Raw genomic sequence first — 15,471 nt, 5'->3', positions numbered from 1 at the left:
TCCATTCAAAATGATCGGGGCAAAATTGTGAATAAACCCCTTTAAAATAAATCACAGTGTTACCCCCTCATTTCCACATGCCTACAACTCTTTATTTTGGGCCATGTTTATTCAGTTTTTAAAAAATGACCCTTATTGTGATTTCTGTATTTCCTTGTGTAGTCAGTATTTGATCATACTCACGCTTTGTGGTGCTTGGTTCTTTAATCTGCACACTTCTCTTTGTACCACCCTATAATTCTCAATTCTCTAAACTCCTGCCAGAGCCGGCTTTGATCTTTTCTAGGTCTCCCCTTTATTCCCTTACTTAAACGTTCTCTCTCTTGAGCCACATGTCAAGAATGCATCAGCAACACTGCAGTAGCAGTCAAATCTTCCTTAGCCAGCTGCATTTTGTCATTGCTTTGCTTCCATCTCTAAATGACTTGAAACTCTTGACAGCTTTGATTTTAAATGCGGCAGGCTTTTTAAAAAAATAATTTCTTAGATCCTGTGCAACCAGGGCTGTTTTTCGATTGAGGAGATGGGAGTTCCTTTCAGTCAATGAGCTGGCAGGCCGTTCAGTTTTAGTTTACCAACCAAGCCAGGAATGTCCTTTCCACACTGTTTGTTATGACAAAATTGACACACGCATACCTCACATTCATATGAATACTGCGTGTGAGGCGTGTGAGTTTGTCACCAGAAAACAGCCTCCTCTTTGTTTTCTGGCACTGTGTCCTCTTGGCACTAACACCCAGAGAGAAAAAGGAATGGTGTACCCCATAAGTGATGTAAAATTTGCATGCAAGTGATTAAAAACACTGTGGCAGGATGCTTATCCTTTTCATGTGTCTTATCAGCAAGAAAGTGATTTTTTTGAAGCACAATGGGCTCGGCCATGAAGGAGGACACTATTAGAACCAGAACCCTATAGATATCGACTCACAGCTCCATTGCACTAGCGGGAATCCTTGAATTGGCTTCTACTAACAGAATGAGGTGCCTGAATCTGGCCCACTCTATTTTAATGCATGCATCATTGGTTGTGATACTTCTAAACTGCTTGAAGCCTATCTTAGCATTAAGAGCCACAGACAAAAGATTGAAGAGGGAGGGGGAGAACCAAGTGGCCATGAATACAGACCTTCATCTTTTCTAATTCTGCCCTCTGAAGTGGTTGCTGCCATCCTGGCTATTTTTGCCAGTGATATCTTTAAGCTAAAACAAGGATTTACTGGCAAACTGAAGGACGTTATCTCTGCTGGAGCTGTCAACGTTCTCTTCTCAGCATTAAAGGAATGTCAGCACATGTCTAGATTCCAGATATTCAATACCATTTCACAGCCTTTGCTTTCAGTTGCACTTCAGAAGCAGTCAAAGAGGAATCGGGGGTATGCTTTTCATACCCTGTCTTCTCTTGAAACATTAACAGCTCAGTCCAATCCCACAAGAGGCAGAGAGGAATCTCCACTTAGCACAACAGAACCCCATTTTTCTCTCTCCTCCATCTCTTTCCTGGTGGCAGGTGCATACTTGGTGTCCAAAATGATCATGCAGAGGGAGGGCTGCGTGGGAGCCCTGGAGGTGTGCAGAGATCTTCCTGGCGCATAGAGTGTCTGCGTGCACATGTTGGGGTTTGAGAGAGAAGGGGGGAACTATGCTTCAAAATAAGTAAAAATGAGGAAAGCTTTCTAAATATTAGGATACACCATGTTATGGGGAAATATATATGCAAAAACAGCACAAATTAGCCACTTAGAGACCTCATGTCTATCCCTGGGGACAAAAAAAATCCACAACACACACACACCCCTACACCATTTCTGGAATACAGGCAGCGACTGTCTTAGGTGTGTCTGATATGTGCGTGACATCACAAAAGGGGGCGGAACGGAGAGAGGGTGCTGCCGATGCATGCAGAGGTCCAGAATGTAACCGCCACACATGTACACTAGAAGGAATTCCAAAGCTAAGGAATGGGCACCCAGAACAGTTCCTTGTAAGTCCTTGCTGTACATGAAGGTTGTCACCAAGAGACCATCTCTGATTCACTGTAATGTTTGTAATCTCGTGGTCTTAAGCACACTTAGGGGGTGGGTGGCTGTGTGCCTCTGAATACTATTTTGCTTGGAATCACAAATAGAGAAAGTGCTGTTACACTCAGGTCCCACTTACTGGCTTCCCATAAGCATCTGGTTGGCTACTGTGAGAATAGGAAGCTGGATCCATGCCTCTGGCCTGTTCCAGCAGAACTTTAGTTGTTGGTGACCCACACTCTGATTCTTAATACATCCACTTGGAAATAAGACCTATTGGATTAAATGTAACTTACTCCCATGCCAGCGTTTTTGTTAAGTTAGACTGACATTTAAACTATTTGCACCATGGGACACTGAATTATGGCTGGATATGGAAAATCAGCTTAAATATAAATATACCAATAAAGTTAGGTCCCAGGAAATGATCTGGAGGTACATGAGGCCATCATATTGCGGAAGCTAAGCTGGTGGTCTGGTTGACAGGAGACCAGCTGGGAATCAAATGGATGCCCCCCCCCCGCCCCCGATTCCATAAAATAATGAAGTCAGGATATAAATCAAGGAATAAATCGTTAAATATTTCATTCACAACATCGAAAGTAAAATGTTCCAAATACAACAGGAACATGCAACTATCAGAATGAAACTATTACTTGCCAACTACTTATTTTAACTTCCTTAATAAGAACTTGCACATATAATAATTCTTACTTGAACACAATCTTCCTGAGTTTGTCTTTTATCTCCTGCTTGGTGAAATATGCATCCAAAGGGAACTCCAAATGAGGAGTGTTGCTGAACTGTATTGCTCCCACTCTGACCTGAAAGGGGAGGGGAAGGTCAACAAGGCGGATTTATTTTTATGCAGTTGCTGCCATTCCAGGAATGCTCAAAATGGCTACAGCAAGAACAGACATGGGAAGTGAACTAGCAAACCCCATAAAGATAAACTAACAAGAATTCTCCAAGTTGTCTATATTCTCCTACAGACATACACAACATGCACAACCCTACACAACATGCATCTCCCAGATTCTACATGGCACCCAGTGAGTGGAATAAACTGGGGGTGGAGGGTGCTCACCTTTCCTGCATTGATGTCCAGAGCATCACAAAGTTTGATTGCTAAGTATTTTGACCTTTCAAAGCTCCCTTTGCCAATGCTGTAGGATCCATCGAACAGAAACAAGACATCAACCGGGGCAGAGCAATTCATTACTGGCAGAAGAGAGAGGGGTCTTTTAATCACAACACATAGTAATAATGTTAAGAAGTCAGGTTGGCTGGGAGGACAGAAGGAGGAGGAGAAGAGGACTGGCAGGGGGTGGGGTGAAGTATACATGCTGAAAAGAAACCAAGGATAACATTCATTATAATACATTAGGAAATGAAGGTCCAGAAGGAAATAAGAATTCAAATGCACATCACCATTCATTAAACAAAAACTCAGTACATTGCACTTCTTTGTTTTGTTCCCAGTTACTGAAGTTTTCAGCCTCTAGCTCACAAGTGGGGAACCCTTTTCAGTGCAAGGGGCACAGGCAAAAATAGGCAGAACAATAACTGTGAATTTAATCTCTGTACTGTAGGCTAGTTTTATCACACTCACACACGCCTCTCTGTCCTCTGTGCAGTGTCTGTAATCACAAGTGATCAGGATCTAACCAGCATCACTCCAGCCATTCCAAACTCCAGGAAGTGGGAGAGATGATAATACAGTATTGAACGTAGCATATGGTTACATGTTGCAAGCAACTGTCTTGCCTTGTGGTTCCAAACACCAGCCTGAGAAAGCCTTTAAACCTGCAACCCTCAAGATACTGTTGGACTCTCTGATTCCCATCAGCCTCAGCCAGGATGACCAATGCCCAAGGATGATGGGAATTACAGCCCAAGAGCTTTTGCAGAACCACAGATTCTGTACTAATCCTTAAAGCACATCCCTAGTAGGGTCAACAACTTTCAGGGTCAGGTCTTAATATTCCCCAAAGATGGCTCACTCCTCTAAGCTCAACTAACCTTCTCATTGGGGGGGGGGGTGTCATAGTATCATAGAAACTGCAGTCTGAGAGGAGAAGTTATATCTGCAATACTAGCTGCCATAAATTGCTGATTAATCATGACTGCCTATGTGCTGAGAGGAATTTTCTCTTTCTCTTATTATTTAAAGACACAAACGAGATGTCGTGGAGCCTCTTTTGGCTTTATAGCTTTGTTAAGGATGATTTAGGTACATTGCATTCTGCCTGAGGGACTTGGCATTAATGATCCTTACAGTCTCTTGAGGCTCTAAGATTCTATTAAATCCATAAGTTTAAACACTTGTGGTTTGCTTGAAACAAGTTTCACAGAGTCAGTTTCATACTAGCATCAGGTTTTCCTGAGACCATGTCCTGGTGTTACCTGAGCATGCACAAACTTGCCTGCAAGGCAATTACTAGTTGCTAGGAGTGTGTGTCAAGGTAGAAGCTTCAAGTTGACAGAGTTGGATTAAGCTAAGGTTGTCCTTTCATTTTACAGGGAGGGGTCTGTGAAAATGTGCAAAGCACAAACATGCCCTTGGAAATTTGGAAAACATTTGTTTCAGTCACTGTAAATACTCTGCATCCCTGAAATTAGCAAAAAAAAAAAAAAAAAAAGGAAAGAAAAAGGACTACACTGATAAATAGGGAATAAGCATGTCAGCAAGTAAAGGCTGCTTCCATGCCACAGCACTCAAAACAGTGCACAGAAAAGCTATCAGATTCAGTTACTGAAAGCCCAACTACAGCAGAGACAATGGGGAAAATCAGAAATGGAATCTTACAAATCGTATTCCCCCAGGCTATATGGGCCAAATTCCATTAAATGTGGGAGAAATCTAAGATCAGCGTTCCTAAAGTTTCTATTGCTATGTTTTTTAACAGCAGCCATGCAGGAGAAATGGTTGTCTTCATTTTGATTACAGCAGTGACACCAAGAGAAGGGGGCCTGCTAGCCTTTCCACCCCGCCCAGAGTTCAATCCACACCTCGGAAGCTGCTGTGTGCAGTAGAGGAGCCTGGCTTTTTATTCGCCTTGTTTATTTTAAGCAGATGATGATGTTCTCAGTTATCTGCCCTCTTGTGTCTTGTTTCTTCCCCTCCCCATTTTAATTTTTAATGATTGCTTTGTTGTTTCTTGAATGTTCTTAGCTTCTCAGAGTCCTACTCTGGTAGATGTAAAAGGTGGGACACACAAGAAATGCCATCTTTAAGGGAAGAGTTAAATCGCCTTGCTCCATACTACTCCAATCAAATTCAGAGTTCCACTATCATCTGCTTATAAGTAAAAGCAAACATTGGGGAAGCCAGTTATGAATTCCCTACATCCTATATTTTTGTTTGGCCTACTCCAAGAGACCCCTTCACATGACGGCCCAAACCCTGTCCCCAGCTCCCTGATTTCTATGCATGTAGGGTTTTACTGACCTAGACTACCCATAATATAGGATTGTACTTTGCATAGAGGCAGTCTTTTTTTCTAGGGGGGGCACAGGGATACGTATACCCCCCCAACATTTTGTGTATCTAAATTGAGGGGCAGTATTTCAATATGAGTAGGGGGAAAAGTACACCTAAAAATATTTTTTTAGCAAAAATGCACTGCATAGAGGTCTGCATGCATATGCTTCCTTGCTCAGACTTCCAGACTCAACTTGTGAACAGTAGGTGGCTGGAACAGTGTCATCTGTGAATGGGACCAGTGGTATGGCCCAGCTGCCCCTCAATGCAGGGGAAACCCCCCTGCAGATAAAATGCATTAGGGGGACAAGAAGCATTTAATTGATAAAAGATTTTGACATTCAACAGGTATAGTGGGTCAATTTAAATCCTACGTAACTTACATATTATGGTGTACTGTGTTTGTTTTTATAGCCCCCTCCCACATTAAACCATTGTTACCCATCCTAACTCCTCTGATATATAAAAACTGAACTAATTAAAAAAAAAAAAGTAGGAACAGTTCATGCAGCGAGGAATGAAAAATGTGCATTTTTAAGTAAGGCAGCCATTTATTTATTCTTGATTTCCTCTCTCTTTTACTTTGTCTTCCAGGACAGCATAGTTAAAAAGATCTGAAATCAGTCCCCCCCCCCTAAAAACAGATTAAAAGGGATTGAAAGGTTTAAAGCATTCCACTGAAAGCCATTGAGTCATGTTATACAGCAACCTTGTTAATTCCTATCTGGCAATAGTCCACTGCACCCCTCATTAAATGGTTGCTGGAACACTGAGATGTTTCAGCAACAGAGGATAATACTATAGCTGAAATTAATCCGCTAGGAAAAAAGACATATACTCAGAATGCGCAGCCAAAGGTGTCAAGCACACATCCCAACACACAATTAATGGGTATAAACCATACAGTTTCCACAGCTGCTCTTCTCCCCAAGTTCACCTCCCACTACAGCAACATAAAAACTTTTCAGCCTGCAGATCAAGCCAGCTTGGCAGCATAAATATAGAATAAATTACACAGCTGACATTAGGAGCTCATAGTCAAAGATCAGAAATTCTTTTAAATAGCTGGGTGAATAAAAATATGTTGATCATGTAATGAAGGGTACAAATCTGCAGGCGGGAGAACTAGGCATTGCAAGAGCTTTTTGTGCAACAAACAAAAAACACTCACGCTGGCCAGCTGCTGAAATTTTCTCAATGGTTTCCTGGCTGACGTGCAGTTCTTGGATGCTCCACGACAAAAGTGCTGTAAAATCAAGTTGTCAACACAGTTAACCAGCTATTACCAAAACATTTTAACAGAACCTCTTTAAGGCATTACTTTCAGATGATTTCCAGAAAATATCAGGATAGGGACAGGCAGCGGTGGAGCAAGCCCATCGGGCACCCAGGTGGCGCACATGACCTGCGCCCAAGGGTGGGGCCAGCCGGGGCAGGATGTGCTGTGGGGCCTCCGAGGAGTCTGTCTGCCTCCTCCCACTCAGCCGCCCTACAGCTGGGGCGGGGGGAGGCAGCGGGCAGACAGTTTGGGACAGCGCGGAGCCTGCGGGCACCCAAGCCACCGCGTCATTCCCAGAAGAGATGCATGGCTCGGGCATGCTGCAAGCCCCGCAGTGATTGCCGCCCGCCATTTTGTCAACCCCCTCAGTGGCGACACCTGGGGCGGATCACCCCACTGCACCCCACTTCCTCCGCCCCTGAGGACAGGATAGCTTGTGCACTTTCTCTTTGGCACCCATTTAAAGATGCAAATGGTCATATGATAAGCACAATAATCTAGCTTTTTCAGCTGGAGAAAGGCTATCAAGGTATGCAAGACACAAAAGAATACTAGGTGGTATTCAAATAAATTTTACTCTTGAGTAGACCCACTGGAATTATTAGTCGTCATGCTCATTAGTTTCAATGGGTCTATTCTGGGTTAAATACCACCCACATTGCTTCAACGCTGAACAAAATGTTATGGAATTGATGGAGCTGACTTAAATCTGACTGGTATCATGATATAAATTGAGTAATTTCCTTACAGTTGCAAATATTTTTTAATCATTTTCAAACTTTACCAGGTCACAGCATAAAGTTTGTTTGAAGGGGTTCACTGGAGAGTTTTGTGGCTCACGTATTGGTACATCTTGCTTGGGCCCTCCAGACAGATCTTGATAAACTAGAACTTTGAGAAGGTTTAGACATAATGCCATGCCAAACTATGGCATATGAATGTCCTAGGCATACAGGCTCCCAAAAATGAGATTGCAGCTATTCTTTCTGTTCCTACTCCTGTTGAGATGCTTTAAGTCAAGTTTAGTTTGTCATCCAAACCTGGGCTTGTCTCCAGCAAAACAAATCACAACCCAGGTTTGGATGACACCCTAAACCAAATCATGGTTAAGCTTGCAGAAGCAGAGCAACAGGAGAACCAGAAGAGGTGTGAAGAAAGTGTGATCTCCTCTCCGGGAACTCTCAGCCTCCTATGTGTTGCAGTAAGCAACGGTTTGGCTAGCAACAGTTTGGCTGGGTGAGTCAGCTTGATTCCTGTTGCTGTGAGACAACAGGATCAGAAAGAAGGATTGTGTGGAATGTTGTAACTTAAATAACGAAGAGAGCGACCTGGTTTTATACCATTCTGGACACCACACAAATGCTGTTTTAAGATTTGTACCATTGATATTGTTCATTTTCTGTTCATGCCCAGCACAGCACAGTGTATGATTTGGTCACACATCTGTGTGGAGCTGATGAACAAGTACCATACAAATTTGTGCCTGAGTGGATGCAGCCTTATTCCTTATTCTACAACCATTACCACCTTTCTCCTGTGTTTAAAAGGGCAGATTTTGCAGGACACCACAGTCCACCCACAATTATTTACCTTGTAAACTCACCTTGGGAAAACAGGAAAATGCAAGCGTAGGTAAGACACATCAAGAGGCTCATGATGACAGCACTGCGGGATAAAAAGGCACATACTATTTCTAGGAAAGGTGCTAAACATATTATCTGACTTTTAAGATCCTGACTATCAAAGAGTATTAGTGGCAGCTGGTGCACGCTACACAACTGCAAACAGATCCATTTTCTGACTGTATGTCACACATCAGCACCATTTAACTTTATGAGCTACTTATAAACCTCCTTATGCTGCTCTAAACAGCAATGACATTTTTGCATAAACAAAGATCTGGCCTCTATCTAGCTGGCTAGTGTCCAAGTTTACTGTAGCTAAAACTTTCCATTTAAACTGTACATGGAAACTATAGTTTGGTGACGTAAGGCTGCCATGACTCATTGGCGAGTCTTGATCTATTGTTTGTGAATCATGTGCTGTGCTATATATATAATGCCCCATCTACCAACTCACAAAGCTTCATTTGAGCTCCTTTGGTTTAGCACTGTTTTTCAATAGCAAGCTTTAGGCTAGAATCCTGGGAAGCAGCATATTAATGCCTACGGATCAGCATCTCTCGCTGAAGGTAGACTAGATATATAAAGAAAGATGTCACACAGCATAGGTCTATCAATGGAGGCAAGTAGATCTGAGCCTGGCTAATACCTAATGGAAGGCCAGCTGAGAACTCAACATTGCTACATCGAGCTACTTGGATACAGTCGGAGATAGTGATTAATATCCTTTCAGGTATTTGGCCAAAGGTAATGTCAGAGCTAAAAACAGTAGAAACGTATTTAACATAGGACTGCTGGTGTTTGGCTCCTAAATCTTGCCAGAGGCTTTTGGGATGCCCTGGAGCCTCATTTTCCTATACCATGTATTAACCAAGTGGTTCTTTGCATCTACAAACTGGTAGTTCAAGCAGAGTACGTTTGAAAAGGCACAAGTCCTTCTCCTTGCCAACCATAGTCCATGTCCCTACGTCAGAGGCCATATGCTTTCTAGGGAGACTCAAATCCCACCACCTCTTATTTTACTAGCTGAATTCTGGACATTTGCCTGACACTTGTATACCTAGTTTCTTATATTTTACAAACATAATTAATGCTCAAAGGGCTGATTCTCTACAGGACAGGTCATTCTGTTTTTAACCCAGGGATGGAGAAGCTGTGGCCCTTCAGATGCTGTTGGACTCCAGTTCCCACTGGACTCAACAAGCATGGCCAATGGCCAAGGAACACAGGTGTTGTAGTCCAACAACTGGAGGGCCCCATTCCTTGTTTAACCAAATGAAGGTGACAACAACAACAACAGAGTTCCTCGAATAGCTCTGGTTCCCTCTTTCTCCAGTCCATCTCCTGGTACATGCCAATAAGATAATGATATATTTCTCCACTCCCCATAAATGCGCACTTAAATAACTCCAGAACTGCTTGACTGTAAATTCCCAGAAACACATGAACAAGTCCCCACTTGCCCTGGCAGGTGAGTCGACCAGGATGCTATAGCACAAAGTTTGGGGAGATAAGGCTGTTTTCATGACACTCCTATCTCAACTTTAGATCTCAGATTTCTCAAGGGAAATTATTTCACCCAGCTGCCCCGCTCTACTCTTTTAAAGGAAAAACTGAGAGCAGCAAACATAGCATGCACTTATGAATAAATTTATTAGGCAGTACTTACAAACATCTGTATCACTAAGAGTCTGAATGTTCATAGCTGTGAATGGAACAACAGCTGTGCAAAAGTTTTAAAGGAGCCTGAGCTGCATTTATAATACATATTAATACTGTGTATATATTTTATATTATTATAAACACACATGACCAAACTAGATATGATACCTTAAGTGTGGTTTTCCCTATTCCTATATAAATCAGGGATGGAAGTGTCTGCATCTAACCAAAACCACCACCAAATAGCAGGCAGGTAAGAAGAATGCCTAACACTCCTAAAGCTGTGCTCCATTTCTTTTAAGCACTCTGCCCCCAAGCCCAGCTCTGATGTGGGCAGAAAAATAAACGCTTAAGCCAGAAAGGGGCTCTTAACTATGTGGCCCAATTGTGGCCCTCTGGGCCTCTTTCTGGCCTTCAGAACTCTCCCCAGGCCACACCTCTTACTTGTCCTACTTTGCACTCCCTAGTACATTTTCCCGGCTGAAATATGGCCTCAAACTTCTACTTGTTTGGATGATGGTTTGTTGTTGTTGTTGTTTACTCATTTAGTCCGACTCTTCGTGACCCCATGGACCAGAGCACGCCAGGCACTCCGGTCTTCCACTGCCTCCCGCAGTTTGGTCAAACTCATGCTGGTAGCTTCGAGAACACTATCCAACCATCTCGTCCTCTGCCGTCCCCTTCTCCTTGTGCCCTCCATCTTTCCCAACATCAGGGTCTTTTCCAGGGAGTCTTCTCTTCTCATGAGGTGGCCAAAGTATTGGAGCCTCAGCTTCACAATCTGTCCTTCCAGTGAGCACTCAGGGCTGATTTCCTTAAGAATGGATACATTTGATCTTCTTGCAGTCCATGGGACTCTCAAGAGTCTCCTCCAGCACCATAATTCAAAAGCATAAATTCTCCGGCGATCAGCCTTCTTTATGTTCCAGCTCTCACTTCCATACATCTCTGCTGGGAAAACCATAGCTTTAACTATACGGACCTTTGTTGGCAAGGTGATGTCTCTGCTTTTTAAGATGCTGTCTAGGTTTGTCATTGCTTTTCTCCCAAGAAGCAGACGTATTTTAATTTCGTGACTGCTGTCACCATCTGCAGTGATCATGGAGCCCAAGAAAGTAAAAGCTCTCACTGCCTCCATTTCTTCCCCTTCTATTTGCCAGGAGATGATGGTTAGAGAGGTGTAAATGAGATGTAAATGAGCATGGGTGGAAACTACATACAAATGTAACATTTATATTCATTTCTCCACACACTTTTGTCTCTGGCCCTGCCCACTCCTGACATCTGACTCCCTGGAAGGTTGCCCAGAAGGAAACATGGCCCCTGGGCTGGAAAAGATGCCTCCCTCACCCGTCCCCTTGGCTTAAACCTACAGATAGCGGTAAAACCAGGCAAGAGAAGAGCAGGTTTTGCTCCCCTCCTCAATGCACTCTATTTTTGTGCAAAAAGTAGATTCCACCTCTGAGTTATATGTAAATAGGGCACCACATCTCTCCAAGACATAATTGCCTCATGTGTCTAGTCTGGCCTTATCCATAACTTGTATTTGAGGGACAGTCACCAAGAATGCAGCTGAAGGGGAACAATCAAGGACACAGATGCTCTGAGCTATGGTCCTTCTTCCCCTTTCCGCAGAGAACCTGGAATAAGACCCATTCAAAGAAACAAGAAAAAATGGAGCTCTGATGTTTTACTAAAACTTGTGGCTTCCAAAATGTAACACTGATGGAAAAATGTGCTGAAAGTCAACTGGGCAAAATATGCATCACTGTACAAAGAAGTTTGATCTGTTTGTGGTAAGTGGAGTTTGAAAATGTAGCCTCTGAGATGTAAAACCAAAAGCACCATTGTACACTATTTGTTCGATTATACTACCTTCTTCATATGTTGACACAGAAGGTTGGACATTAATGTCTGTCGGTAGTTTAGTGTTTAAGAGTTGCAACTTTGGTATAGATTTTTTATTCTTTTTTAAAAAAACACAAGAGAACTGAGAAGGATTAGGACAATTATCGAAGTGTGTGAAGGATAGGGAGTTTCAAGCGATGATGAGGAATCAAGTATGAGCAGACAAAGTGTCCATGCAAATGTTTCACCACGTCAAAAGTTCCTGCTGCTTAGAACACACACTATAACTTTCCTAACGCAAATGTTTCCAGAAATGATGAGGCAATGAAATATATAACCATAGATCTGCTTTGTTCCATGCCCAAACTCAGCCCATGCAACCAGATATCAAAAAGTCGTGCAAACTGGATATTTACCATCTAGAAATAGCTACTTAAGTTGATATTCAACCTTTTTGTATGTCGCTTAAAGACTATTTTGTAGGAAGCATCTAATGTCAAATAAAACAACTCCTTTCTGCTTTCCGTAGTTTCTGTGTATGCTTATTATCACCTAAGAAAGATAGGCAGGCAGTTATACACACTAAAACGCAACCCAAAGCACCTAAAAATCTGAGCATCATATGCCTAAATTCAACTCACATTCTTAGCTGGGTGAATTGATCCTACATTTGCCAAGAGGGCAGGCATGTAGGTGACTACATATAATTCTAAAGAACACAGTTCATAGCAATTTTGCTTAACTCTTCTCCCCAGCAGACATAATCATCAAAATAGTTGAAGTGTGTACTTGCCTAGAACAACAGGCCCTACAACAAGTGTTGCCAAAAAATGGGATGGGAATAAATCATTAGAAAGTGTCAAGCAGTAGGTACAACTTTAATTAATTACTGCCTCCCTTTTGATATGGATCCAACATACAACAAGTTGGCTCATTAGGCTGGGGACTTCAAGCCCTCCTCCTCCTCCTTGCAGCAAGAGACTGAAAGAACACTCATATAATAATGGAATCTTAGAAATAAAACAGACTTTGAAAAAGAATCTGGTTGTTTTAAAGGTCAGCTGTTATAAAGAGCCGGTGCAACAAGTAATACAAGCTTTTGTGCTCTTTTTGCAGATGCAGCTTATGGCTGCATTTATTCTAGAATCAGCGGAGATTGCGTTTGGTTTTTTCCCCTAAAGGAGTCTACACACTATCTAGATGTACTGCATATTTATTTGCCCCTTCTTAAGACATTCTGAAAGTCAAAGTTCACTGCAGACTGATTCTGCAGAGTTTGATTACCCCACAGTTTATCCAATAGAAAACAGAAGTAGGTTGTCCAGGCAATAGGGAAGGATGTATTCAGACCTGCCCAGTGCATTGTGGGTGGGCGTATGCCAAGACTGCAGTCGCCACTGCCTTCTACATTCACTTTGGACGCATGCAAGTAGGAAAAGGCACAGCCTAGTCAAGGGGACAGGTTTCAAACATGTATCAAGTAACCACACCAAACTTTGTAAGCGGCAGGATCAAGAGTCAATATAGACTGAAAACACCATGCTGAGGATGAGCATGAACAATACTGAACTGAGAAAAGCTACATTTTTGTAATGCAAATTGGTTAGTCTTAATTTTAGACAGACAGACCAAATGCTGATTCCTATTTAGTACCATTTTAGCTGAAGCAAGAGACCTACTTCAACTTATTTTAAGCCTTCTAATTGAATTAGATACACCTGCTATTACAAATCATGAAAGCTAAGGTGGAACAGGTGAGTCAGGGAGGCTTACATTTGCTTTGGTTGACAAGTTCTAAAGCTCTTGAGCAAAGAGTTCATTTGGTTCAGATAGAAAGAACCACTCAAGAAACAGCCCTTTATGGCAAGCTTCTGTCACAACCGAAAAATGCATAAACAATTTGGAATCCCCATATTATCCTTGGAAGGTCTAGTTTTACACATGTATATATGATATTCCACTGCTATTTAATCACACCTCAGCTTGGATCTTATTATTGCTTTCCCCATTAATCAAACTTTGAAAGAAGCCAAACTTGTGGTCCTGGTGGGATGTAAAAATATATTTTTTGTTCATTTTTCGTGTTGAGGTAAACACATTCAACATCACGAGGTATCCAAACTGTGAGCATGTGCTGCTTGTTCCAATAATAATCTGCTATTGTATGGCAGCTTCACATGGTGTTTTATGCACATGTGCACAAATATTTTACTGTGTATATCACACAAGGATTGATGCAACTTCCTACTGCATGTAGAAGTGCTGGTAAGCTCATGTTTGTGGCTGTAAAATGGGTGGAGTAGTCCAAAGATTCATAATCTTCACAATGAAGCAGCCAAACAGGCAAGCAAAATGAGGAAAGCAGCTTATTGATACTTATGCTGGAGACTTATGCTGGAATCTTATGCACTCCTATGTTGGGCTTACTTCTGAATAAACGTGTTTAGGGATGTGCTTTCTTTCTTTCCTTATACAAGAATTAGCCTAACAACAACTCACATACATCACATTTAAAATGCCTATTGAGACAAAAGATGCAGAATACATGGCTACAGATACTTACACACTTAATGAAATTGGAATCATCTAGGGCTAACAGAAGAGCAATCAAAGAGCAAAATGGTGAGCAAGTGCACATCTTGTTTGGTGAATCATTTAATCATCGATCAGCTGATAGTGATCTGGCCTATATTTACTACCTTTTGATCATAACAAGGCCTTGAAAACCCTTCAGAAAAAATAAATGAGATCCTATCCCAGCGGACTAGTGTCATGCACATTCCCACTAAACCATCCAACCCATAGTAGTCAAGACATGGCCCTTGTTTTACTGTGCATACAAGATGGTCAGTTATTTGTGGATAGTAAGTTTGTTGGCATTGGTCCAACTAAAAATCTTACAATGGGCTGCTCACTCCCCAATGCATTCTGCCACAGAATCACCCTACCAAGATCCATGAAAAATATATAAATATCCTTGAGGCATCAATCCAATTTTTGATTGATTAGGCCAAGAGAAAAGAGAAAGTGATGAACTGGTAGGGAATATGAAGAATAGGCTAGGCTTACATTAAAGGGAAAGGAATAAATTTTGTTTTCCCTTTGCACATCTTACATAGGACCATTTGGTGGGTCTGGCAAATAGGTTGTTCTTCCTAAAGTCTCCCATGCCACTCCAATGTCACAGGCTTCATGTCTGTTCCAGGCATGTTACCTGTTCCAGACTTTTAATTGGCACTGCCATGGTTGAATCTGGGAACCTGGGCTTACAATGCCTATGCTCTACCACTACATCCCTTTCCTTGTTCTGGGGGCCACATTTCTGCCTTACCTCCCCATATCGACTCACTGTTCTGATTCAGTTAGACCAGCAGCTACATTTTTTGCAGCTGCTCCCAGAAACCTGCCCCTGAGAGGCCCTCAGCAAAGCAGATGAGCACATGTCACTGATAAGATCATGTCGTGGTTGCATTTGCAGAAAGGGATCCATTTTATTTACAGGTATGCTTCCAGGAAGCTGGCATGGTTCCTGAGGCACACAGATAGACAAAGGAGATA

General features: G+C 42.2%; 1 protein-coding gene across 7 annotated transcripts in view; it reads right to left on the bottom strand.

Moving 5' to 3' along the window:
- Positions 1-15,471, bottom strand: part of VWA2 (von Willebrand factor A domain containing 2) — a 33,790-nt gene that overhangs the window by 15,516 nt on the left and 2,803 nt on the right. For all 7 annotated transcript variants that reach the window (XR_014007840.1, XR_014007841.1, XM_081192893.1 and 4 more), the window contains exons 3-6: positions 8,385-8,446; positions 6,674-6,748; positions 3,106-3,239; positions 2,733-2,842 (exon numbers count right to left, since the gene is read on the bottom strand). Coding sequence is in view for 5 of the 7 variants with exons in the window: in XM_081192893.1 (XP_081049019.1) it covers positions 2,733-2,842; positions 3,106-3,239; positions 6,674-6,748; positions 8,385-8,436 (371 nt within the window). In the remaining 2 variants the exon portion in view is untranslated. The remainder of the gene's footprint in view (positions 1-2,732; positions 2,843-3,105; positions 3,240-6,673; positions 6,749-8,384; positions 8,447-15,471) is intronic.

The sequence above is a fragment of the Podarcis bocagei genome, assembly GCF_964188305.1.
Source record: "Podarcis bocagei genome assembly, chromosome: 4".
Taxonomy (NCBI): Eukaryota; Metazoa; Chordata; class Lepidosauria; order Squamata; family Lacertidae; genus Podarcis; species Podarcis bocagei.
Note: the sequence above shows the minus strand (reverse complement) of the source record. Positions and strands in the feature narration are given on the sequence as shown.